Source organism: Syngnathus scovelli, chromosome 19 (genome assembly GCF_024217435.2).
Source record: "Syngnathus scovelli strain Florida chromosome 19, RoL_Ssco_1.2, whole genome shotgun sequence".
Classification (NCBI taxonomy): domain Eukaryota; kingdom Metazoa; phylum Chordata; class Actinopteri; order Syngnathiformes; family Syngnathidae; genus Syngnathus; species Syngnathus scovelli.
In genome coordinates, this window is record NC_090865.1 from 9044216 (window position 1) to 9071669 (window position 27454).

General features: G+C 47.4%; 1 protein-coding gene and 1 long non-coding RNA gene across 2 annotated transcripts; both read left to right on the plus strand.

Annotated features, from left to right (window-relative positions):
* The first annotated feature begins 68 nt into the window (after positions 1-68).
* Positions 69-26319, plus strand: LOC125987060 (ribonucleoside-diphosphate reductase subunit M2-like). The gene is made up of 5 exons (XM_049751160.2): positions 69-1451; positions 2168-2284; positions 22842-22946; positions 23030-23143; positions 23245-26319. Exons 1-5 carry the CDS (start codon positions 1386-1388, stop codon positions 23386-23388), a joined length of 546 nt encoding a protein of 181 aa, XP_049607117.1. The 5' UTR covers positions 69-1385; the 3' UTR covers positions 23389-26319.
* Positions 8933-19372, plus strand: LOC137839736 (uncharacterized). The gene is made up of 2 exons (XR_011085882.1): positions 8933-18336; positions 18442-19372. It is a non-coding gene; the product is annotated as an uncharacterized lncRNA (long non-coding RNA).
* Positions 26320-27454: the final 1135 nt, after the last annotated feature.

Sequence of the window (27454 nt, forward strand, 5' to 3'; positions counted from 1 at the left end):
TAAGGTTTTACAATTTGTTTTCAAATTTTTTTCTTTGAGGATCCTCAATGCAGGTTTAAATTGATCTTTCAACAAATTACTAGCCTGTATTAATGCCGTGGATCAATGCTAGAACTGCTATTTAATCAATTTATCCTACCAGTCACACACAATCACACAAGTTATCCCTGCCTACGCGAAGTCCTCCTTTTAAAAAAAAGGAGCTGCTTCATCCAGTGAGGGGACTCTACAACACCCCCCACCTTGCCTGGGAACTAAAGACAACAGTCCTTGTCCCGAGCCCTGCCAACGCGAAGTCCTCCTTTTTTTTTTTTTTTTAAAAAAAGGAGCTGCTTCATCCAGTGAGGGGACTCTACAACACCCCCCACCTTCCCTGGGAACTAAAGACAAAAGTCCTTGTCCCCAGCCCTGCCAACGCGAGGTTGTACTCCCTAGAACAGTGGTCGTCAAATAATGATTCACGGAGGTACTGAGATTTTAAAACAGTTTGAGAACCACTGCTCCAAAAGAGACACCTCATCCAGAGGGGGACTCTACAACACCCCCTCCTTCCACAAAACTTAGTCCTGTGCACTTCTTCCTTTTTACGCGTTTCACAAGCAACAACACAATCACACAACTTCAGGCCTTTAACTTACTTGTCCCCTGGTTCGTTGCACTGCCGGGTCCCGTCAATCCACCTCTGTCAGACGAAGGCAGACCTAAGATGCTGGCCCAGCGAAGAATTCTCTTCCCAGGACTTTCTCCTCCAGGTCCTCTTAATGGACGCTGGCTTGTTGACAATGCAGCACGTCCTCCTTCGCCGGTCAGATGGTGGGTATGAGGATCCCGGGTTTCGGCACCAAAATGTTAGAGATTTGCTCACTCCAACTTATTTTGCAAGAACCAAACAGGAGACAAGCAAGTTCTTTTAGACACCTGCAGGTGAAGAGTCCATTCGTCGCTGTCTGAACAGCGATTATCGAATGAAGTCTGAAAAGTCTCCTTCCTGCAAGGGCATATTTATTAGGAGGAACAGAGTGGGGGTGAGAGTGGATAGGTTTGGTGAACCCCCGGCCTCTGGTAAGATCAGAGCAGGGGGTGTTTTACGATGTTGTGGGAAACAGAACAACTTTGATTGCTTCCTCTGCAGCTGGTCACTCAAGCAGAGGAAGCAACCACTTTACTTTACTACGTTGTGAGAGCAAGACAAGATTGGTTAATCATTATAGTCTACATTCCAACATAATCCTACGATAAAGATAACCTGGAAAACCCTAACACCAGCCCTGACGTGCAATGCGACGACTTGCCTCCAGTGCTCCTGCCACTTTCAAGGGCCGTCCCTTTAAATGGCTTGGCAAAAAAAAACATGAAAAATACTGCGTCACCTCAAGACGGCAAGAATGACACCCACGCCGGGGAGCTCTGAAGACATGGACCGCTTAAGTTTCGACCATCGCGGTGAATCGGTAAGACAATCATGCACTGATTAGCATGCTTATGCTAACGCAGGTTAGCTAGCGCAGCAACACACATCAGATTGTCGTGTCGTTTTTTCTTGTCATTTGTATTGTGCCACTAAAGCACCTGTCCTTAAATAATAATTTTAAAAAAAGAGGAGACGAGGGCAATTTTCGATTTGTCTGAGATTTTTAAAAGGCGAAAATATTTTTATGGAAAATGTAACTCCAAAAGCTATTATACCTTTGACAAGTACTCATTTGACCCTCCACCAAAAAAGTTGGTTTGTTTTTGATTGAGCGTCATATTTATTCTCATGATATGTTATGTTATTGGAAATGCTTGTTGTCAAGCTCAAGGAGTTTTATTTTAATTTTAGAAACGACCCATAGCAACAGACACAATTACATTGACTACCTACCAATTATGGATTTACACAACACAATTGCATGTTTTGGTCCCACTACCATGAACATTGTGGAGTATTTATTTTATTTAAAAAAAAAAAAATCTGCGTAATGTCATAAAGGACAAAGATGCAGATTGCAAGGAGGATGAGCCTCTACTCCAAGTGAACCCCAGACGCTTCGTCATCTTTCCCATCCAGTACCCTGAAGTCTGTAAAATTTACAAGCAGGCCCAGGCGTCTTTCTGGACAGTAGAAGAAGTGAGTGCCCTATACATTTTTTACCACAACTACTAAAACACATGTGGCATCTTTCAGGTGGACCTTTCCAAAGACCTGGAGCACTGGGACCGGCTCACGCCTGAGGAGCGGCATTTCATCTCACTCATCCTGGCCTTCTTCACTGCCAGCGATGGCATTGTGAACGAGAATCTGGTGAGATTAAGTCTCGTGTTGTAAAGCCGAGGAATAAGAGATGTCATCAGCCGATGGGATCCCTTCGTAGTGGTCAGGCATCATAGTAAGTAGAATTAGGAATGCCGCAGCTGCGTTCAGAGTACCGTATTGGCCCGAATATAAGGCGACCCTGATTATAGAGGATATGCACTGATGTCACAGATCGGGGCGGACATTTTAGTTTGGGTGGCAAAAAGCCTTGTCCGCTGCCACTGGACTTGTGAGGATGGCTGCCTCGTTAGTGATTATTTCGTCCAGTTGGACCAAGAAAGCCGCAAGAGATACATTGAAAAGTTGAAAAAATATAACATTCGTGTCGATCCGCTGTGGAAACCAAGTAAGAACGCCACCAGCTCAAGCTGGGACAGCAAGCGCTTGGTCCTCTGATAAGGCAACTTTTCCGCCAGTAACATATACAGACATTTACAACTATTTGATAGTTGTTTTTCAGACAAGCTTGATATAAAAATGGAAATTGGCGGATCCAGTTTGGTGTTTCAGGTGGGGTCGAACTGAGTATGTGTCCGCCTGTGGCTGTACCCTGTATCCGCTAGTGACAATGGATGATTCTGACTTATAATTGTAGATATGTGAACAATCAAATTGTTAGAAACTAGCAATTGGACAAACATACTGTAATGAAGCTGTGTAATTATGCATTCCTTAGGTCATGGCCGAGTAGCAGCAAGAAAAAGGGAATATCCGAGCAATACCTCACAGATGAATGTTGACGTCAATAAAACAAAATTACGTGCCTCCCACAAAGTGATCTGAGCAGATGTAAGAATGGCTTTGGCTTCCATAGCTTGGCGCTAATAAACATTTGAGAGGTGATGTCAGGCCTAGAGAACACAATCTTACTCGCATTTCGTTTAAAAATCCTTCGATAGATACGAACCCTGATCGACCGATTACACTTAAACTCGGTTTTATGAATATTAGATCGCTTCATACGAAAGCAGTTCTCGTTAATGACCTCATCACGGAACATAATCTAAACGTTTTTGGTCTTTGTGAGACCTGGTTAAAACCTAATGAACTGTTTCCGCTTAATGAGGCCTCGCCTCCAAATTTTGTGAGCCCGCATGTGGCGCGTCCTCGAAAAAAGGGTGGGGATGTCGCCCTCATCTCAAATTCCGATCTTAGATTTAGGCCTTGTTCGATTAACGTATTTAAAACATTTGAAGTTGTCACTGTCCGATCCACCGCTTTACTGTCATTTTATCTTGCTGTTATTTACCCTCCACCCGGGGCTTACTCTGGCTTCCTGGATGAATTTTCAGAATTCATGGCTGATCTAGTGACAAATGCGGATAATATTATAATCATGGGCGATTTCAATATCCACATGAATTTACCGTCAGAGTCACTTACTACGGCGTTTCAGACTTTAACTGATACGTTTGGTTTTACGCAAGAATGGAAATACCTTAGATCTGGTATTATCCCGAGGACTTGCAACCTCAAATATAACAGTGCTGCCATACACTACTGTTTTGTCTGATCATTACTTAATAAAATTTTAAATTTTAGTTCCTTGTCAAAGACAAGAGAGCAATCAGAATTATAACAGCCGTAATATCAACTCCATGACTGCAACTGAGTTACTGTCGCCAGCAACTGCCATATTTCCCACATGTATCGGCTCTATTGATAATCTTACAAATGAATTCAATGCGACATTGTTAAATGCTATCGACTCTGTGGCGCCGCTACGACTGAAAACTCGCCGTAGATTGCCTACTCCGTGGTTCACAGATAAAACACGTACGCTTAAGCAATTATGTAGAAAGCATGATGGAGTTTAACCAAACTTGAGGTTTTCCATCAGGCATGGCATGACAGCCTCCTGAAATATAATGATGTGCTTATCTTAGCAAAAACTCATTATTTTTCGCAAGTCATTAATCTCAATAAAAACAATCCTAAATACCTATTTGATACAGTGGCAAAGCTAACACTACGCCAGCCGACCCCCGGTAGCTCCTTCCACTCAGCTGACGAGTTCATGAAATTTTTCGCTCGAAAGATTTAATCTATTAGGGATGAGATCAAGATGACCATTCCAATCGCTCAGTCGAGACTGCCGATTATCGGCGCTGACGATCATGCAATAACCCTCTCAAATTTTAAAAGCGTGTCCCTTGAAAGGCTTACACAATTGGTTAGTGGAATTCACTGGGGAGCCAAGGGGGCGCTAGCCTGAAAAAGTTTGGGAACCACTGGGCTAAACAAACAACATGTTTACTCGACCCGCTTCCAGCCAAACTACTTAAAGAATTATTTCAAATTTTAAGACCGTCCGTCTTAAATATAATTAATCTGTCTGTCACCTCTGGGATAGTGCCAATAGTTAAACCGTTACTTAAGCGACCAACTCTTGACCCGGACTGTCTCAGTAATTATAGGCTAGTTTCAAACCTCCCATTCATAGCAAAACTTCTTGAAAAAGTAGTAGCGCAGCAGCTTATTGATTACATGGTCGCCAATAATCGATATGAATCTTTTCAGTCTGGTTTTAGAGCTAATCATTCCACTGAGACAGCACTTGCTAAAGTGACTAATGATCTCCTCATAGCTATGGATTCAAACACTTCATCGGTATTGTTACTACTCGATCCTAGTGCTGCCTTCGACACTGTAGACTTCGATATTTTATTAGAGCGTCTTAAAAGTTGTGTTAGTATATCAGGGTCAGCACTAGGCTGGTTCTATTCCTATCTATCAGACAGGACGCACCGAGTGGTCCATGGCAATATGTCCTCTGAGCTCTTTAATGTTACGTGTGGTGTCCCACAGGGATCGGCACTCAGACCAATTCTATTTAATATTTATATGATTCCGCTTGGGGACACAATACGTAAATATAATATTAGTTTTCAATGTTACGCGGATGACACACAATTATATATGCCGTTATCGATGACAGATCCGCGGGACTGGTGTCATCTTGAGGCGTGCCTTGCGGAGATCAAGCAATGGATGTCTCTCAACTTCCTTCGTCTTAACCCAGATAAAACTGATATGTTGATAATTGGTCCAACTCGTTATCAACACTTATTTAAGGAAACCACTATAACTATAGATAACTGTACTATCACTCAGACTGTAACTAATCTCGGGGTAATATTTGACCAAATGCTCTCCTTTCAAAAGCACATTAAGAACATAACCAGAATTGCAATTTTTCACCTTCGTAATATTGCTAAGATTCGTCCGATCCTCTCGACCGGTGATGCGGAAACGATTATACATGCCTTCATCACGTCGCGCCTGGACTACTGTAATGCATTATTCTCTGGTCTTCCTAAGTCCAGCATCAAAAGTCTACAGTTAGTACAAAATGCTGCTGCAAAGCTGCTCTCACGGACAAGAAAATTTGATCACATTACCCCAATATTAGCCAACTTACATTGGCTCCCGGTCCATTTAAGATGTGACTTCAAGTTTCTTCTATTAACCTATAAATCTTTGCATGGCTTAGCGCCTTCATATCTCGTCGACCTAGTTGTTCCTTATGTGACACCGAGGTCCAAGAAAATGTCTGCAGGGTCTAGAGCAGGGGTGGGCAATTAATTTTTACAAGGGGCCACATGAAAAACCTGAGTTGTGTCAGAGGGGCCACACCTACGATAACTTAAACCTGCTCAATTTTCTTCCATTGTAAAATGCACTAAATTATTTATTTTAAATAGCTGGTACTGGTAATTTTTAGAATACAATTATTCTGTTTATATTTATATTAAGCTATATGAAATTGTGGTGTATAGGTCAAATAAAAAAACAATCATTAATCAGTACAATTTATTCTTAACTTCTTTAACTTTTCCTCAAATGACAAAGCTGCTGCATCTCTGGGTGTGAAGTTTGATAAAAAGTCCTTGTTGGGCTTGCAGTTTTGCTAGCAATGCATCAGCCTCTGTTGCGCACAGTTTATCAGACAGATGTATTTTTTCTCATGCTTGGTCGTGTAGTGACGACTCAAATTATATTCTTTAAACACAGCGACCTGTGTACCACAAATCAGTCACACGGCTTTACCTTTCATTTCTGTAAAGAAATACTTGGCAGTCCATGTCTTGTTGAAAACACGGCACTCCTTGTCAACTTTTATTTTCTGAAGGTCAGAACACATTTCGAGGGCAGCATTACTTCGCACTGTTCACCTTCACACACAGCTCACATACACGTACGCTACACGGAAGTGCGACACCTTTCAAAATAAAAGCAAAACAGTTGTATTGCACGCACGACACAGATTTTATTTTATTTTTTAAAATTAAGTTGTAATCAAATATAATTTACGATTGGCCTCATGCGGGCCGGACAGGGACTCACAAAGGGCCGGATGTGGCCCGCGGGCCGTGTTTTGCCCAGGTCTGGTCTAGAGCATTTTCTATTCGGGCTCCAGAGCTTTGGAATGCCCTACCAATGGATATTAGAACTGCTACCTCACTAGAAACAATTAAGACACGTTTAAAGACACATTTCTATGGTATTGCCTTTAATTACCCTGTAGTGGCCGATTCGGTTCGATTTTGTTTTCGCTCCCTCTCCCCTTCCCCCCTCCCCCACCCCTTCCCGGCTGGGGAGGTGGTTAGGTGGCACCCAAGCTGACAGCGGCTATCTGGATTCTTGTGGACCAATTCAGGATGAGGGAACTGCAGCTTACCCTCCTTGAAGACACTGCTAGGACAATTGAGGGCACCTCCGGCAGCTCTTCGCTTTGACTTGGACATTCACTTTTTCATTGATTTTCATATTACGTATTTTATGTCCCCTCTCTGCATCCATTGCAGCCTGGTGATCCTGAAAGGGGGATCCTTCCATCTGTGGTCCCTTCTCAAGGTGTCTCATTTTTCCCCTGCTAGGGTCTTTTTGAGTTGTTCCATACCCTTTTGGGAGCTTAAGATCAGGGGATGCTTTGTGAACAATTGTCAATTGTTTGTCTATGTGAAGCCCTTTGAGACTGCTTGTGATTTAGGGCTATACAAATAAACTTGACTTGACTTGAGCTGTTGCGGCCATGTTCCGCCCTACGAAGTGCCGCCATCCAGCTATCCTTTCTGGTCTGGTCCGCAGGGAACCGATACAGCTTCTTGGTATCGCCTTTTTGGAAGCGATAGGCACATCCAATGGCACAACAGCTCTTCACCATGGTCAAAGTTGCACCGTAACAACTCTGCCACGATCTGCCACCGATAAAATGCTTATAAAATGCCCCAGTACACGAATCTCTAAAGCTCAATCCAGCCTTGGCCCTATTAGCACCACCCAGCGTCCGCCGCTTTTTGCAACCCAAACTAACCGTCAGCCGGTCTGTGACGTCACGTGCATATCCTCTAGAAGACGGCCCCCTCTTTTTCAAGACTCAAGTTTGAAAAAATACTTTTTGAACACCAAATTTAATTTTTATACAGAAAATAATTACAGTACATCTGAAACAAATGATTATAACAATATATTCGAGAGAAAAGGCATGTTATTTTGCCTCATTCAAATCATGCAAAATCTGTCGCATCTTAATATCGAAACATTTAAATATGTAAACTAAAGTGCAATCATGTTTGTAAATGAATAGCTTCTGGTTTTTCCATTTATCTATTATTAGTTATCTCTTCTCTTATTTTCTTCTCTTTTCTTTCTTACCCCTATTTTTTTCTTCTTCTTCGTGCTACCGCTGTTTTTATTTTTCTTCTTCGTGACAGGGGTTCGCTTTGGCCTGGGTAGGTAAGTTCAGCATTCGCTTTAAATATATCTGGCGCCATCTAGAGTTGTGAATGGGTATAATGTCTAGACCGCGAATGTAAGACGACCCCCACTTTTTCAGTCTTATTTCAATGCAAAAAACATCGTCTTATATTCGGGCCAATACGGTAATACAAGAACAAGGCACAGTCTAATTGGTGGAAAACAACCATTCCTGGGAACCCAAATACTGAAAAAGAACCAGTTTTCCATCAGCATGCTTATTATTGATATTCTATTGGTTTAAGGAGATGGGTAGAACTAATATTCACTCCATGAGTTGTCACCTTACTGTGGTGGAGGGATTTGCGTGTCCCATTGATCCTAGGAGCCATGTTGTCTGGGGCTTCATGCCCCTGGTAGGGTCACCCATGGCAAAAGGGTCCTAGGTGAGGGGCCTGACAAAGCACGGCTCAAAAAGCCCCTTATGATAAAAAAGATAGATGGGCACAGATTTCCCTCTTCCGGACGCGGGTCACCGGGGCCCCCCTCTGGAGCCAGGCCTGGAGGTGGTGCTTGAAGGCGAGCGTCTGGTGGCCGGGCCTTCACCCATGGGGCCTGGCCGGGCACAGCCCAAAAAGGAAACGTGGGTCCCCCTTTTCATGGCTCACCACCTGTGGGAGGGGGCAAAGTTGGGCGGCGGCCAAATCCAGAAGCTGGCTCTTGGGACATGGCTGGCTGGAAAGGAGCCCGAGCTGGTGTGCGAGGCAGAAAAGTTCCGGCTAGACATTGTCGGACTGGCCTCCACACACAGTTTGGGTTCCGGTACAAGTCCTCTCGAGAGGGGCAGGACTCTCTTTTACTCTGGAGTTGCCCACGGTGTGAGGCGTCGAGCAGGTGTGGGTATACTTATTGCCCCCCAGCTGGGCGCCTGCACATTGGGGTTCACCCTGGTGAACGAGAGGGTAGCCTCCCTCTGCCTTCGGGTAGGGGGACGGGTCCTGACTGTTGTTTGTGTCTATGCACCAAACAGCAGCTCAGAGTACCCACCCTTTTTGGAGTCCCTGGAGGAAGTGCTGGAGAACGCTCCTTCTGAGGACTCCATCGTTCTACTGGGTGACTTCAATGCTCACGTGGGCAATGACAGTGAGACCTGGAGGGGCGTGTTGGGAGGAACGCCCCCCCCCCCCCCGATCTGAACCCAAGCGGTGTTCTATTATTAGACTTCTGTGCTCGACATGGATTGTCAAAAATTAACACCATGTTCAAGCATAAGGACACCCTAGGCTGCAGTTCGATGATTGACTTTGTAGTCGTGTCATTGGATTTGCGGCCGCATGTTTTGGACACTCGGGTGAAAAGAGGGGCGGAGCTGTCAACTGATCACCACCTGGTGGTGGGTTGACTCCGATGGTAGGGGAAGATGCCGGTCCGACCTGGCAAGCCCAAACGTACTGTGAGAGTCTGCTGGGACTGTCTGGCAGAATCCCCTGTCAGGAAGAGCTTCAACTCCCACCTCCGGCAGAGCTTTTCCCACATCCCGGAGGAGGCGGGGGACATTGAGTCCGAGTGGACCATGTTCCGCACCTCCATTGTTGAGGCAGCGGACCAGAGCTATGGCTGTAAGGTCGTCGGTGCCTGTTGTGGCGGCAATCCCCGAACCCGCTGGTGGACACTGGCAGTAAGGGATGCCGTCAAACTGAAGGAGTCCTATCGGGCCGTTTTGGCCTGCAGGACTCCGGAGGCAGCTGACAGGTACCAGATGGCCAAGCGGAACACGGCTTCAGCGAGGCCATGGAGAATGACTTCCGGACGGCTTCAAGGACATTTTGGTCCACCATCCGGCGTCTCAGGAGGGGGACCGGAGGGTGTGTTCCAATTACAGAGGAATCACACTCCTCCTCAGCTTCCCCGGTAAGGTCTATTTAAGGGTGCTGGAGAGGAGGGTCCGTCAGGAGGTCGAATCTCAGATTCAGGAGGAGCAGTGTGGCTTTCGTCCTGGCCGTGGAACAGTGGACCAGCTCTACACCCTCGGCAGGATCCTTGACGGGGCATGGGAGTTCGCTCAACCAATCCACATGCGTTTTGTGGACTTGGAGAAGGCGTTCGACCGTGTCCCTCTGGAAGTTCTGTGGAGAGTGCTTCGGGAGTACAGGGTCCCGAGCCAACTGAATCACTGTATCACCGATGCCAGAGTTTGGTCGCATTTCCGTCAGTAAGTCGGATTCGTTCCCAGTGAGGGCTGGACTCCGCCAAGGCTGCCCTTTGTCACCGATTCTGTTCATAATTTTTACAGGCAGAATTTATAGGCGCAGCCAAGGCGTTGAGGCTGTCCGGTTTGGGGACCTCAGCATCGCTTCTCTGCTTTTTGCAGACAACGCGGTGCTATTGGCTTCTTCAAGCCGTGATCTCCAGCTCTCACTGGAGCGGTTCGCAGCCGAGTGTGAAGCGGTCGCGATGAGGGTCAGCACTTCCAAATCTGAGTCCATGGTCCTCGGTCGGAAAAGGATGGAATGCCCTCTCCGGATCAGGGATGAGATCTTGCCCCAAGTGGAGGAGTTCAAGTATCTTCGGGTCTTATTCACGAGTGAGGGCAGGATGGCGCGCGAGATCGGACTCTGTACCGGTCCATCGTGGTAAAGAGAGAGCTGAGCCAAAAGCAAAGCTCTCAATTTACCGGTCAATCTACGCTTCTATCCTAACCTATGGTCACGAGCTATGGGTCGTGACCAAAAGAACGAGATCCCGGATACAAGCGGCCGAAATGAGTTTTCTCCGCAGGGTGTCCGGGCTCTTCCTTAGAGATAAGGTGAGAAGCTCGGTCATCCGGGAGAGACTCGGAGTAGAGCTGCTGCTCCTCCATGTTGAGAGGAGCCAGATGAGGTGGCTCGGGCACCTTGTTAGAATAATTATTTTTGCAGAAGCGCTGGTCGGCCTGAACCGGAGGTCTCATATCTTCGCTCAAGCCAACATAACATCTGGGAAGAGGTACAGGAGCCTGCGCTCCCGCACCACCAGACTCGCCAACAGCTTCTTTCACCAGGCTGTTAGGACCCTGAACTCGCTACCCCCGTCTGCGTAGCGTGCGGCACTGTTGCGCTATTTTCTGGAATGTCTGCTGTAGGCGCTCTTGCTCCTTTTTTGCTCCTCTTATTTATTTATTTATTTATTGTGTTATTTATTCATTATTTATTCAGCACGCTGTTGTTATACTTGTTTACTTGTTTGTCTGTTGTGGGCCATGTCTTGTCACCGTGGGATAGGGGGGAACGAAATTTCGGTTTCTTTGTGTGTCTTTGGCATGTGGAGAAATTGACAATAAAGCTGACTTTGACTTTGATATCTGTCTATCTTTAAGGAGTTCTTATACTCCCTTCCTTTTCTTATCTGTGAGAGGCCCTCACTAATTATAAACAGAACACCTTTGTTCTTTGTTTAGTTCAAGAGAAGTTCTCTCTCTTTTATACTTTGTAGCTTCTATTCATAAATTGTTGTTGACCGGGACAGTTTTTAAGTTATCCCATATTTACTCAATGTTTGGTTAAGTAGACTTCATGAAAGTTATCTCACATCTACTTAACGTTTGTTGGAGTGTATGCACGAGAGGTATCTGATTATTTACTCATCATTATTATTGTGTGAAACGTAGCAAGAAAGTCTAGAGCATTGTTTTACAGGGACACGGCATCCAGGTTTGGAGATAGCAGCCGAGAACGAGGCTGCCAACTACCTAAGAACAGACTCTGCATTCCTGGGGTCACGAATCGGCCAAGGCCATGCGGCCTTGCAGCACACAACATTGTTAGCTAGTTAATCAGCGTTGCTACAGCCACAATCTCCCCTCCCTTTAGTGTAGCAACGCCCAAAATAAAAGGAGGAGATAGCGGAAGAGGAGATCAGAATTGGTGGAGGACTGTAACTGGGCCTTCTACGTAATTCTCCTCGCGAGCAAAAGGAATACTGGTTGTCTTCTCCTCTTTGTTTCCAGCATGTGGATTAATGTCTGATGGTGTTTAGACCTGACACATCTCATCAGGATGCCTCCTGGACGCCTCCCTGGGGAGGTGTTCCGGGCATGTCCCACCGGTAGGAGACCCCGTGGACGACCCAGGATGTGCTGGAGAGACTATGTCTCTCGGCTGGCCTGGGAACGCCTTGGGATCCCCCGGGATGAGCTGGACGAAGTGGCTGGGGAAAAGGAAGTCGGGGAGTCCCTCCTAAAGCTGCTGCCCCCGCGACCCGACCCTGGATAAGCGGAAGAAAATGGATGGACCTCTGTTTTGATGCGATGCTCTACTTTTTTGTTAAACCCTTACTATTCCAGCCTGATTTAAGTGCTCGCCGAGAGCCTGCAGATCTTAAAGTGTTGGACATCATTCAAATGTTTGGGCACCCCTGATCATTTTCATGATTTTCCTTTATAACTCATTCGTTGTTTGGATCAGCAATTTCAGTTAAATATATCATATAGCAGACAAACACAGTGGTATTTGAGAAGTGAAATGAAATGAAGTTTATAGGATTTACAGAAACTGTGCAATCATTACTTGAACAAAAGTAGGAAGGTGCATAAATTTGGGCACCCCAACAGAAAAATGACATCAATGTTTAGTAGATCCTCCTTTTGCAGAAATAACAGCCTGTGAACACTTTCTATAGCTTCGAATGAGAGTCTGGATTCTGGTTGAAGGTATTTTTGAACATTCTTCTTGACAAAATATCTCCAGTTGTAAGGGATTGGACAGTACAGCCAAGTGCGTAGCGACAGACTTTATTGTGGAAGGGGATGATGGGGGTGGCTGGGTGGCTGGCACTGGGGTGGCGGGCGCTGGGGTGGCTGGCGCTGGGGTGGCTGGCGCTGGGGTGGCTGGCGCTGGGGTGGCTGGCGCTGAAGCGGCGATCTGGTTGGGGTGGACAAGCAGTTCTGTGGATTCGAATTGTAAAGTCAGATTCTTGGGGACAGATGAGCGAACCATCACGGGACAGACTGACACTCGGGTCTGCGCTGGCGGCGCTGATATAGCGCTGTCCATGAACCCGTGGCAGGTGACGGCGATTCCACTGACAGGGGGGCGTGGTCCTGTCGCAGGTGGCACCAGCACGTGACAGAACCCCCCCCCACAAGGGACGGCTCCCGACGTCCCCACGAACCAAAAACAAAAAAAAGGAAGGCAATACCTCGGGCGACCAGGTGAGGGGGTCAGCACACCGCCGAAACGTCCGACACCTCGCCAGACGCAGGATCGACGGACGCGGGAGCAGAAGACCCCGGTACCGGCGGACAAGACCTCCCCGAACCCTCACCCCTGGTCCCCTCGTCCCTCCTCGGGCGCCCGCGCCGAGGACCCGGTTGGTCCGGATGACAGCGATGGAACTCCGTGACGAGCGAACGGTCGGGTATCCAGCGGCTCGGAACCCAGGAGCGGTGCGCGTCGTCATAACCCTCCCAATCCACGAGGTATTGGAGGCCACAACCGCGCCGCCACGATCGGAGCAGGGAGCGGACAGCGTAAGCCGGACCCCAATCGACGAGCTGGGGTGGCGGCGGCGGAACGGGCGCCGGCGCCAACGCGCTCTCATGGATGAGCTGCACACGGGACACGTGGAACGTGGGGTGAACCTTCATGGAATCTGGAAGGAGAAGACGGACTGCGGCTGGGCCAATCAGCTTCTGAATAGGGAACGGTCCAACAAAGCGGGGCGCCAGTTTGCGGGATCCCGCTCGCAGCGGCAAATCCCGCGTCGAGAGCCACACATGCTGCCCCACTCTGTACTCCGGAGCCGGCGTCCGGTGCTTGTTCGCCTGGCGGGCGTAGCCTGAAACAGAGCAGAGAAGAGTGACCCGGGCCCTCGCCCAGGCACGATGACAACGGCGGACACAAGCCTGGGCCGACGGGCACGCCGCACCACGCTCCTGGTGGGCGAACAAGGGTGGCTGGTTCCCGAAGACGCAGCGGAAAGGCGAAAGTCCCGTGGCCGAGCTGGGGAGGGAATTGTGAGCATACTCTACCCAGGGAAGCTGTTGGACCCACCCGCGCTGGTCCCCGGCGGCCATGCATCGGAGAGACCTGCCCAGTTCCTGGTTCAGGCGCTCCGCTTGACCATTGGACTGAGGGTGAAACCCTGAGGAGAGGCTGGCCGTGGCGCCGAGGAGTCGGCAGAACTCCGTCCAGAAGGTGGAAGCGAATTGAGGACCTCGGTCTGACACGATGTCTTGTGGGAGACCGTGGTGACGAAACACCTCCCGCACCATGATGGACGCAGTCTGCTTCGCAGATGGGAGCTTAGGCAGAGGGATGAAATGCGTCATCTTGCTGAAACGGTCCACCACCGTGAGGACCACCGTGTTTCCCTCTGAGGGGGGGAGGCCCGTGACAAAGTCGATTGACAGGTGAGACCAGGGAGGCAAGGGTTGAAGCAGCCCGGCCGGAGGACGAGTAGACGTCTTGCAGCGGTTACAAATTGAGCAGGCTCTGATGTAATCGCTGGTGTCCACTTGCCAGGTGGGCCACCAGAAACGCTGTGCCACCACGTACCTCGTGCGTGCAGCGCCGGGATGACAGGCCAGGCGTGAGTCGTGTGCCCATTGCAGCACGGACGACCGCAGGCCTTCAGGGACGAACAGGCGACCCTCCGAGCAGTTGCTGGGGCCGGGTTGATCGCCTGATGCGGCTTCCACTTGGCGTTTGATCTCCCATGTAAGAGCCACCACCCGAACCGAGCTCGGGAGGATAGTGGGAGGCGGACCCTGTCCCTCCTCCCCCCCAGGAAACAAACGCGACAGGGCGTCCGCCTTCGCGTTACGGGAACCCGGTCTATAGGAAAGAGAGAACTCAAACCGGTCAAAGAACAGAGCCCACCGTGCTTGTCTCGCGTTCAGTCTCTTGGCCGATCTCAGATACTCCAAGTTGCGGTGGTCGGTCCAGACGATGAACAGAGTGGTGGCGCCCTCCAGCCAATGCCGCCACTCCTCCAAGGCCAACTTGACGGCGTGGAGCTCCCGGTTACCGATGTCATAGTTTCGTTCCGAGTCTGACAGACGGCGAGAAAAGAAGGCGCACGGGTGGAGGCGATCGTCTTGGCGGCTACGTTGAGACAACGCCGCCCCGACACCCACGTTCGAGGCGTCCACCTCGACCACGAACTGTCTGTCGGGATCAGGAACCCTGTTAGGGTTTTCAGGTTAGTTTGATCCTATGATTATGTTGGAATGTAGACTGTAATGATTAAATCAATCATGTCTTGCCCTCACAATGTAATGATTAAATCAATCACGTCTGGCCCTCACAATGCAGAGTAAGATGAAGTGGTTGCTTCCTCTGCTTGATTGACCAGCTGCAGGGGAAGCAATCAAAGTTGTTCTGTTTCCCACAATAGTGTAAAACACCCCCTGCTCTGATCTTATCAGAGGCCGGGGGTTCACCAAACCTGTCCACTCCCACCCCCACTCTGTTCCTCCTAATAAATATGCCCTTGCAGGGAGGAGACTTTTAGACTTCATTCGATAATCGCTGTTCAGACAGCGACGAATGGACTCTCCACCTGCAGGTGTCTAAAAGAACTTGCTTGTCTCCTGTTTGGTTCTTGCAAAATAAGTTGGAGTGAGCAAATCTCTAACATTTTGGTGCCGAAACCCGGGATCCTCATACCCACCATCTGACCGGCGAAGGAGGACGTGCTGCATTGTCGACAAGCCAGCGTCCATTTGGAGGACCTGGAAAAGAAAGTCCTGGGAAGAGAATTCTTCGCTGGGCCAGCATCTTAGGTCTGCCTTCGTCTGACAGAGGTGGATTGACGGGATCCGGCGGTGCAACGAACCAGGGGACAAGTAAGTTAAAGCGCTAAAGATACGGCTTTGGTTTGTCCGAGCTATGAGATTCGGCTTTGGTTTGTCCGAGCTATGAGATTCGGCTTTGGTTTGTCCGAGCTATGAGATTCGGCTTTGGTTTGTCCGAGCTATGAGATTCGGCTTTGGTTTGTCCGAGCTATGAGATTCGGCTTTGGTTTGTCCGAGCTATGAGATTCGGCTTTGGTTTATCCGAGCTATGAGATACGGCTTTGGTTTGTCCGAGCCATGAGGCCTAAAAAAAAAAAAGCGCTGGAGTTAGTGTGATTGAGTGTGTGACTGGTAGGATAAATTGACTAAAAAGCAGTTCTAGCGTTGATCCACGGCAATAATACAGGCTAGTAATTTGTTGAAAGGTCAATTTAAACCTGCATTGAGGATCCTCAAAGACATAGAATTAAGAATAATAATAATAATAATAATATTTTTGAGACAAAGAGATTGTATAACCTAAAACTACTAGAACTAATATGGGAAATAAAAACGGTAAATCTCTTGCTCTGCTCTTCTTTAAAACGAGAAGTTCATGGCAAGTAGATTTCTTAATTGTATGCAATATATGCCGTAGTGGAAGAAAAAGTATGGAGTAGAAAGGAAGTTGAGAGTTCAAGTGGTAAAGAAATGCAACTTGCTTCTAGAAGATAAATAAATAAAATTAGAATGTGCTGTCCTCGTGTGCATGGGAGGGACCAGCTCATGATCGACCACAGGAAATGGCCAGCCTGTGACGAATCATTGTTGCTGGGAACTACCTTTTGCATGCGAGAGCTGTGCATGTGTGTGCGTATATGTTAAAATGATGAACATTGGCTAAAGTTTTAGTATAAAAAAAATTGCTAGACTGTGGTCTATCCAATTTGCACCGCAGAACAGAAATGATTTTGAAAGATAAAAATGAGAGGAAAAAGAAATCTGTTTGCAAGCAGAAACTAATCCACACTAGTGCATGTAAAGTGTCGAGCCCACATGAGAAATTCGGAAGAAAAAAAAAATGACAGAACATGCTTTCAGGAATTGGAAGAAGCTAAATTGTGAATTTAAGATTTTGCAATGCTACATTTAATAGGAATAATTGATTGGTTGTGTTATAAGATTATGCAAAATTCTAAATGCAAGCTAAATCTGAGAGATTGAGTTCTTCAAATTTAAAAACAAAGAAAAAAATTCAGATTAATTTGCCAGTTGTTTGGTTTAGTTAAGTCTTTTTTTTTGAATTGGTGGATTGTTCTACCAGGAAACCTGAGTTGAAAGTGATATATGAGTGTTGTGTGGTGAGCTTGGATGAATTGGGACCGATGTGATAGGAAGACTCCTTTTTGGAGACTGTGTGAGATACATATGATGAGCATTGATGAATGATTGCCTGAATGAAAGGTTGAATGGTTGAAGTCGTTGGCGACTACTATGGAAAATTAGAGCGACTTTGATGAAAGAGTGATTTTGAGCAGGTTGAATGTTAGAAAGAAACACGTAGCTTTTGGATTGATAATTAACTAGAAAAAAAATGGAGAACCAGTAACACATGTAGAAGATGTGTGAACTGAGAAATTAAGAAGCGTTTTGGAAAGAAAGTCAAACTAAATGATGATGAAATCATATGTAGTACTACAAAACTTTACTACATATGGATTCTCTAAATCATACAATTGAGTAAAATAAAACATACGTTTTGATTTGTATTCAAATTTCTAAGATTCTTGTGATAAACAATGAGAAAACGATTGAAAAGTAACTAAAGAAACTACAACAAAGTGAAAATGTCTAATCATTTGCTAGCTGAGTCGCTCCCCATTCGGGGAGGCCATCCATTTACTTGCTAAGCTAGTTGTCAAAACAGGGGCAAGATTAGAGAATGGCATCTATAAATGACCTACCCTACCAAAGAACCTATGCAAATGGGCTGCAATATTGAGCCATGGTGCGCGTCACATGGCTCAAGAGGAGGGATAGTGGGGCAGGTCAGTCAGCTTTATACAACATATGGATTTGATTCATATTCAAAATATTTTCAAAACAAAACAAACATTTTTTTTTTTGTAGAGCTTGTTTCAAAAAAACAAAAAACAAAAAAAAAAAAAAAAAAAAAAAAAAAAACTCCTATTTGCCAGTTAAATGGGCACTACAATTGACTACGAGAGTTGCAAGCAACAGATGAAGAGCAGTCCTGGGCAGATTATCTAATCAGGACGCTCAAACTGAAAGATGTGTCCAATGCAAATTTACTGCCGCCTGATCTCTCCCCCTCACAGGTGGACAACCCTCAGGTTCACTGTGAGAGCTCACACACAGGAGGCGTGCTATGTGTGTTCGAAACTCCCCCCTTCCTCCACGCAAGTTCGCTTGGAGGCCAGAGCAATGAATGTCACTGAAGCGAAACACGGTGCCTATGATGAACACTTCTGGGCAAATCTCAATGTGACTGTTAAAGGACGAACAATACCACAAGTGGCCTACACAGAGAGACCAGCTGGAGTGAATTACACATGTTACATCCAAGGTAACAAGACCCACGTCTGCATTAACGACGACTGCTCTCCAGGAGGAAACTGGATGGGAGCTCTGGACATCACCGATGAGTGTCAAGATAAGAGAGCCATTTCAGGTGGTTTATCCGATGCTGCCCGCCAACTGGACAGGAGTGTGTGCACCAGTGTGGGTGACAGACCACACCTACAGGATATGACATCATCAGCTGACAGGAGCACACAACTCTTCTGGACTCGACGCAAAGCAGTTGCAACCTTTGACCCTCATGACCCTGTCTGGGGTGCGAACGTTCCAGATGACCATAAAGTATGGTCCGTCGGAGACAAAGTTGTCCTTGCGCTCTTCCCTCAGATGTACTGTTTCTGTGTTTTTCTTTTTGTTTTTATTGATAGCATTCTGGTCGCCTGTGGCACAGGGGCCGTGTAAGAATTTTCCTGCTAATAACATCTGGCCAGCAGGTTTTTCGCTTACACAATAAGTTTGATCTGGGGTATTGAGGTAATGCCTCATCTTCACTGGAAAGTGTTGCTATCATTGTTTGTTGTTTTTATTTTTACCATTCTACTTTCTTCATTATACGTATATATGTTTTTTTTCTTGCTTATCGTTGTTGTTTGGGGTGGCATAATCATATGATAAATCAGGAGGGAGATGTTAGGGTTTTCAGGTTAGTTTGATCCTATGATTATGTTGGAATGTAGACTGTAATGATTAAATCAATCATGTCTTGCCCTCACAATGTAATGATTAAATCAATCACGTCTGGCCCTCACAATGCAGAGTAAGATGAAGTGGTTGCTTCCTCTGCTTGATTGACCAGCTGCAGGGGAAGCAATCAAAGTTGTTCTGTTCCCCACAATAGTGTAAAACACCCCCTGCTCTGATCTTATCAGAGGCCGGGGGTTCACCAAACCTGTCCACTCCCACCCCCACTCTGTTCCTCCTAATAAATATGCCCTTGCAGGGAGGAGACTTTTAGACTTCATTCGATAATCGCTGTTCAGACAGCGACGAATGGACTCTCCACCTGCAGGTGTCTAAAAGAACTTGCTTGTCTCCTGTTTGGTTCTTGCAAAATAAGTTGGAGTGAGCAAATCTCTAACAAACCCTGAGGATGGGAGCGGATGTGAACCTCCTCTTAAGCCCCTGAAATGCCTGTTCTGCCCGTTCCGTCCATTTGTACGGGGAGGCGGGGCTGGTAAGGGCGGTGAGGGGCGCGGCCACCGTGCTGTATCCACGGATAACACGGCGATAAAAGTTCGCGAATCCTAAGAACTGCTGCAGCCGCTTGCGTGTTTCGGGAACAGGCCATGACGTGACCGCTTGCACCTTCCCAGGGTCCATTTCGATGGATCCCTCACGCACCACGTAGCCGGGGAATTTGACAGAGGAGGCGTGGAACTCGGACTTCTCTGCCTTCACGTACAGCGAATTATCAAGGAGGCGGCGCAGCACCGCCCGAACATGCTTGATGTGCTCAGGGAGCGAGCGGGAGAAGATGAGGATGTCGTCCAAATAAACGAACACGAATTTGTCCAGCATGTCTTGTAACACGTCGTTTATCAGGGACTGGAAAACCGCTGGGGCGTTGGTGAGCCCAAACGGAACCACCAATTATTCGTCGTGTTCGCTCGGGGTGTTGAAAGCCGTCTTCCACTTGTCTCCCTCCCGGATGCGGATCAGATGGTAGGCGTTGCGAAGATCCAGCTTTGTGAAGATGGTGGCACCCTGAAGGCTCTCGAAGGTGGAAGACAGAAGAGGCAGAGGGTATCGGTTCTTTACAGTGATTTCGTTTATTCCCCGGTAGTCGATACACGGGCGTAGCGTGCCCTCCTTCTTCACGAAGAAAAGCCCCGCTCCCGCAGGTGAAGAGGACGGCCGTATGATACCGGCTGCCAGGGACTCCCGGATGTATTCCTCCATAGCCCGGCGCTCAGGAGCGGACAGGGAGTAGACGCGTCCCTTGGGAGGGAAGGTGCCGGGCAACAGAACGATGGCGCAATCGTAGGACCGGTGTGGAGGAAGAGAAGTGGCCCTGGCTTTACTGAAAACCTCCTTGAGTTCGTGATATAACGCTGGGACATTGGAGATGTCGGGACTGTACCTGGGCGGGGCTCTGTCAAGTGGGCTGGTGGCCGCCTTCAGGCACACCCGATGGCAGCGTTCGCTCCACTGCCGAATAACACCCACCTCCCAGTCCAGCACCAGGTTGTGCTGCCGCAACCTAGGGTCCCCCAGTATGAGCCGCTGTTCTGGGAGGGAAAGAAGAAAAAACTGGATGGTCTCGTGGTGATTGCCGGAGAGCAGTAACTTACCTGGTTCCGTCACGAAAGCCACCTCGCCGATCAGACGGCCAACAATGGCACGTGCGGGAATAGACGGGCTCAGAGGGAGGAAGCCGACACCCCACTGGCGTGCCAGGCTAATGTCCATGATGTTCCCCTCCGCGCCGGACTCCACCAAGGCCGCCACGTTCTGGTCGCCCGCCGCAAGCTGGACGCGTGCCTGTAGCGTGAGCGTGCTGGGACTGGGAGAGCCGGTGCTGGTCGAGCTCACGCGGATCCCCCGACGCTGCGTGAGCTCCGGCCTTTTAACGGGCACCCGCCACCCGATGACCCCCCCTCCCCACAGTAAAAACATAAGCCCAGTGAGAGGCGTCGACGGTGCTCCTCCGAGGGGACCCGAGCCCCTCCCAGATCCATGGGCTCGGCGGGTGGTGTGGTTGGCGGGTCCCCAGCAGACGGAGGAAGGTGACCACGCGGGTTCGACGGGGACCTCCTCTCCCGATCACGCCGCCGCGTCCGGATCCGCCGGTCTACTCGGGCCGCCAAGTCCATCAGGGTTCGCGGATGATCGTAAGAAACCAGCTCGTCTTTCATGTACTCAGCGAGGCCGTTGAGGAATGTGCTAACGAGCGCCGGCCTGTTCCATCCGCTGCTGCCGGCCAACGTCTGGAACTTAAGTGCGTACTCCGCGACCGATCAGCTACCTTGACGCAGCGTCGCCAGTTCCTCGGCGCCGTCTTCGGGGGCGGAGCCCAGATCAAACAGGCAGAGCAATTCCTCCGCAAAGGCTGTTGAATGAATCGCAAGCTGGGGCCATCCTCTCATATTCGGCCAGGCCCCACAGCCGTGCCTCGCCCGTGAGGTGGGTTAGGACGAACCCGATCTTGGCAGATTCTGACGCAAACGTGACGGGCTGGAGGCTGAACATTATACGGCAGTTAGTCACGAATGCCCTCACATGCTTGGGGTCTCCGTTAAACTTCTCGATGTTGCCAAGGCGGGGCTCCGGGACGTCCACGAGCCTCCTGGCCTCGGCAAATGGGCGGTGCGGGGGTGCCGTGACAGCCGGGGACGCAGCCACCGACAGTCTCTGGAGGGCTTGGGCCATCTCCTGCTGCTGTAGCTGTTGTTGTTGACCAACCTCGATCAGATTCCGGATGTCGGTGGACAGGCTGCTGATGGCGGTCTCGGCTCGCTCCAGTCGGCTCAATGCCGTCTCGTCGTTCGCTGGCTGCATAGCGTGGTCAGTCTGTACTGTAAGGGATCGGACAGTACAGCCAAGTGCGTAGCGACAGATTTGATTGTGGAAGGGGATGATGGGGGTGGCTGGCGCTGGGGTGGCTGGTGCTGGAGCGGCGATCTGGCTGGGGTGGACAAGCAGTTCTGTGGATTCGATTTGTAAAGTCAGATTCTCAGGGACAGATGAGCGAAGCATCACGGGACAGACTGACACTCGGGTCTGCGCTGGCGGCGCTGATATAGCGCTGTCCATGAACCCGTGGCAGGTGACGGCGATTCCACTGACAGGGGGGCGTGGTCCTGTCGCAGGTGGCACCAGCACGTGACACCAGCACGTGACACCAGTTCAGTCAAGTTTGATGGTTTCCGAGCATGGACAGCCCGCTTTAAAGCACACCACAGATATTCAATAGTATTTAGGTCTGGGGACTGAGATGGCCATTCCAGAACACCTTCATCCTCTGGATGAATGCCTTAGTAGAATTTGAGCAGTGTTGGGGTCATTGTCTTGTTGAGGTATCCAGCCCCTGCGGAACTTCGACTTTGCCACTTATTCTTGAACATTGTTTGCAAAAATCTGCTGAATCCATGCCAACTTCAACTTTAACAAGATTGCTAGAACCTGCACTGGCCACATAGCCCCACAGCATGGTGGAACCACCACCAAATTTGACTGTGGGTAGCAAGTGTTTGTCATGGAATGCTGTGTTCTTCTTCCTCCATGAATACCGCCCCTTGTTATGTCCAAATAACATTTTAGTTTTATCAGTACACATCACCTGATTCCAAAATGAAGCTGGCTTGTTCAAATGTGCTTTAACATAGTACCTCAAGCGACTCTGTTCGTGGCACGTGCACAGAAAAGGCTTCTCATGCCCGGCCTCACTTACTCCAATGACCTCATCAGCCGGGACGAGGTCCATGTCCTTTGCTAGCGAGGGTGTGGCGGCTAACGCAGCAGTCAGCATGTTCTCTTCTTCATCCTCTTTAGGGACTGCACTGCAACTTTGCCTGTCTGTTCTACAGCTACCTGTTGAAGAAGCCTTCCCAGGATCGGGTGAAGGACATCATCACCAAAGCCGTTAGCATTGAACAGGTCACCCACTTTAAACGGCTTATCCCAGTTGACAAGCATATGCTAATAACTAATAATAACATGGCCTGGTTTTACCGAGTCAGGAGTTTCTGAGCGAGGCCTTACCGGTGGATCTTATCGGAACCAACTCTTCCCTGATGAAGCAGTACATCCAATTTGTGGCAGACCGGCTGCTCTCTGACCTGGGACTGGCCAAGGTAACCCCGTCAAATTGAGCATTGTCCCAGTTAACCAACAAATAGAACATTCATAAGAATGAGCTTCTTGATGTTCATTTTTTTTTTTTTTTTTTTTTAAGGTTTACATGTCCAAGAACCCATTTGACTTCATGGAGTCTATTTCGCGAGAGGGGAAAACCAATTTTTTTGAGAAGCGAGTGGGCGAGTACCAGAGATTTGGAGTCATGTCCAACTGCGAGTTCACTCTGGATGCCGACTTCTGAAGTTACGTCTTTTTTAAATTTATTTATTTCAGTCACGCATTCAGGTTCACAAATACCATCCCCCCCCCCAAAAAAAAGATAACGTCCACCAGAACAACAAGACCATATTTTAAAAACATAATAAAGAAGTGGAAAGTATTTTATGGCAGCAACAGTCTTTGTATCTTCATATTTAAGGCATCTTTTGTAAAATGAAATACATGTCTGTGCTGGAAATTCCTGCATAGCAATTTACTCTTTTTTTTCCTTTCGGCTTTTCCCCTCAGTGAACCATCTGTTTCCATCTCACCCTATCCTGTGAATCCTCTTCTCTCACCCCAACTACCGTATTTTCCGGACTATAAGTCGCTCCGGAGTACAAGTCGCACCAGCCATAAAATGCCCCAAAAAGTGAAAAAAACATATATAAGTCGCTCCGGAATATAAGTCGCATTTTGGGGGGGCAATTTATTCGACAAAATCCCACACCAAAAGCAGTCATGAATGAGCAACAACAGGCTAAATCAGGGGTCACCAACCTTTCTTAAACCGAGAGCTACTTCCTGGGTACTGATTAAGGCAAAGGGCTACCAGTTTGACACACACTTCTGAAATAGCCAATTTACTCAATTTAGCTTTCACTTTGTTATTATTGTCATTTCCAGTTCTCATGTATGTGATTTTAACAAGAATAGCAAAAATAAAGTCAAACCTTGGTTTTCGACCACAATCCGTTCCAGAAGGCGGTTCGAGAAGCAAATCGGTCGAATTCCGAATCCATTTTTCCCATTACAAATAATAGAAAAAATTTTAGTCCGTTCCAAGACTAAAAAACCCCCCCTTTTTTTTTTAAACATTTTTTTCATTTGCGCATTTTTCTCCGATCGCGCAACTGCAGCGCACCACCGAACGCGCAACCGTACCGCGTCGCCGACCGCGCAACTGCACAGCGCTGGTCGCATTATTGTGACAGAGCCGTCGCTGAAATTTAGAAAATATTTTTAAAGTCCTGATGTACTTTCTAAAATTTAAGTGGACTTCAGTGCGCGGGGAGCTTTATTTGGTCCGATCGCGCAACTGCAGCGCGCCGGGCGCTCAGTGTCGCATTGCTTTAAGAGCGTCTTTGTGTTTTAGGACGGCTTTTCTGCTCCCACTTGCTTTCTTTGGAGGCATGATTAGGGGCTAATACAATCCTCAAAGTAACGAAAATACAATAACTACTGATTCAGTCGGCATCCGGGCCGCGCGGTCGGGTTTTCTCGGGTCCTCCCGGCTCATCTCGTGAGGTTCGACCTCCGAATTTTGTTCAACAACCGAAGCAAAAAAAACCTCGAATTTTTTGTTCAAATTACGATTTTTTCGAGAACCGGGACGTTCGGAAACCGAGGTTTGACTGTAAAATAAATAGATGCAGCTCACTGACAAGTGCCGCTATTTGAGCTAATTTTAGAACAGTCCTGCGGGCGACTCATGGGGTCCTCACGGGCTACCTGGTGCCCGCGGGCACCGTGTTGGTGACCCCTGGGCTAAATGATAGCAACAACAGGCTAAACGATAGGTATGCTAACGTGACAAACACAAACAAAGAGCTGAGAACGGGCCTGACGTAACATATAGAGTGATTAAGGACAACTATTACATAAATAACATATTTATAAAACCATCGGTGTCACTCCAATTCATTAAATAGCAACAACAGGCTAAACGATAGGTATGCTAACGTGACAAACACAAACAAAGAGCTGAGAACAGGCCTAACGTAACATGTAGAGTGATTAAGGACAACTATTACATGAATAACATGTTTATAAAACCATCGGTGTCACTCCAATTCATTAAATAGCAACAACAGGCTAAACGATAGGTATGCTAACGTGACAAACACAAACAAAGAGCTGAGAACGGGCCTGACGTAACATATAGAATGATTAAGGACAACTATTACATGAATAACATGTTTATAAAACCATCGGTGTCACTCCAATTCATTAAATCCATCGATCGTTCTTTGTCAACAATGGCTGCGCCCGGCTGAGGGCGCTTGCACTTCAAAATATTCCACAGGCTCATATAACGATGGATAAACCATATTTTCATAACTATAATATAAGCCAATAATATTATCAAACCATCCGTGCACTTTAAATTCTTTAAATCCATCGATCAAATTCCTCGTCCTTTGTCAACATCGCCGCGTGTGCGCCCTGACGTCAGCCTTGTCTTTATTCCACAGATCTAGTATATAACTATATTGTAGCGTTAACAAAGTACAAGGATAGACGTGGGTTTGGTAAACGGCTCTTTATTAAACAAAACAAACTTCCAAGCCTGTGGTGGCGTGGACTTCCAGACACGAGAGCTCCATGGCATAGGACCGGGCGTGCGGAATGGCCATGTCCGAGCCCCATGCACCGTTCGCGGACAGCCACTCGGCCGAGTGCCGGCCCCCGACTCAGTAGAGTAGGACCGGGCGTGCGTAAAAGCCTTAATAGTTTTTCAAACCTTCTATGTCACTCCAAATCCTTAATTCCTTCAAACTCTTTGTCCTCCGTGTCACTTAGAAATGATCACCGCTAATGAAGCTGGTAGTCCTTACGTGGGTACGTTTGTCCTTTATGTAAACAACCGCCGCGCCGCGCCGTGCCACTGACGTCACTTGAAGTAGTAATCCATTGGTACATCACGGTTCTCCAAACTTTCTTTCTGCTGCTCGATTACTGTTTTCAGCTGCATATTTTACAACTTGAAGTTTGTAACCTGCAAAATATGAGTTTCTTTTTGGTGTCATTTTTCTTAAGTCCACCCAGTTGATGAGTCACGGCCAACGGTGAAATTTAGAGCGCCCTCATCCAGTTTCGTCTAAAATTTTTTTTTTTTTCAGATGTAGTTTTTTGTTTTGTTTATTTGGTTGTTTTATCAAAGTCTGCTTTATTGTCGATTTTTTTTCATATACCAAGACACAAAGAGATTGAAATTACGTTCCCACTATCCCTCGGTGAGATAGTACACATATGCATACAAGCAACACAAAAAAAACCAAGAAGGCACAAACAATGAATAAATAAGAGTGTTGAATAAATGACAAATAAACAAATAATAATAAATAATAATAATAAATATAAGAGGAGCAAAAATAGAGCAAGTGTACATACAGCAGAGTGGACTTGGATATGGTGCTTTAAAGTGTTAATTGTTTTATTTGATGTTTTCTCTATTTTTTATGTTTTGAATATGTTCAAGATAAAGATATAAAAGCATGTGAAGTGATCAACTATACTAAAAATAACATGGGAAGTGGTCAACTATACTTGTAAGTGATGTCTTAATGATCAAGTAAAAATTTGTGAAAAAAAAACATATATAAGTCGCTCCTGAGTATAAGTCGCCCCCCCCCACCCAAACTATGAAAAAAAAAACGCGACTTATAGTCCGGAAATTACGGTAACTTCATGTCACCTTTCACTCCATATATATCTCCTCTTTGTTCTTCCTCTTGACCTCCTGCCTGGTGGTTCCATCCTCAGCATCCTTCTACCAATATATTCACTATCCCTCCTCTGTACATGTTCCAATCATCTCAGTCTGGCCTCTCGTGCTTTTTCTCCGAAACACCTAACATGAGCTGTACCTCTAATGCAATCGTTCCTGATCTTATCCAACTGCGTCACTCCCAAAGAGAACCTCAGCATCTTCATCTCTCCCACCTCCAGCTCTGCTTTCTGTCTTTTCCCCAGTGCCACTGTCTCTAAACCATACAGCATCACTGGTCTCACCACTGTCTTGTACACCTTTCCCTTGATTTTTGCTGATACTCTTATATCACACATCATCCCTGACCCTTTTCTTCACCCATTCCACCCTGCTTGGATGCGCTTATGCCACACTCTGCATTGCTCTGGACTGTAAGTACTTAAAGCACTAAGTACGTAAAATCCTCTACCTTCTGGATCTCTACTCCCTGTAACCTCACCATTCCACTTGGATCCCTCTCATTCACACACACGTATTCTGTCTTCTTTCAGCTAATCTTCATTCCTCTCTTTTCCAGGGCATACCTCCACCACTCTAGATTTCCCTCCACCTGCTT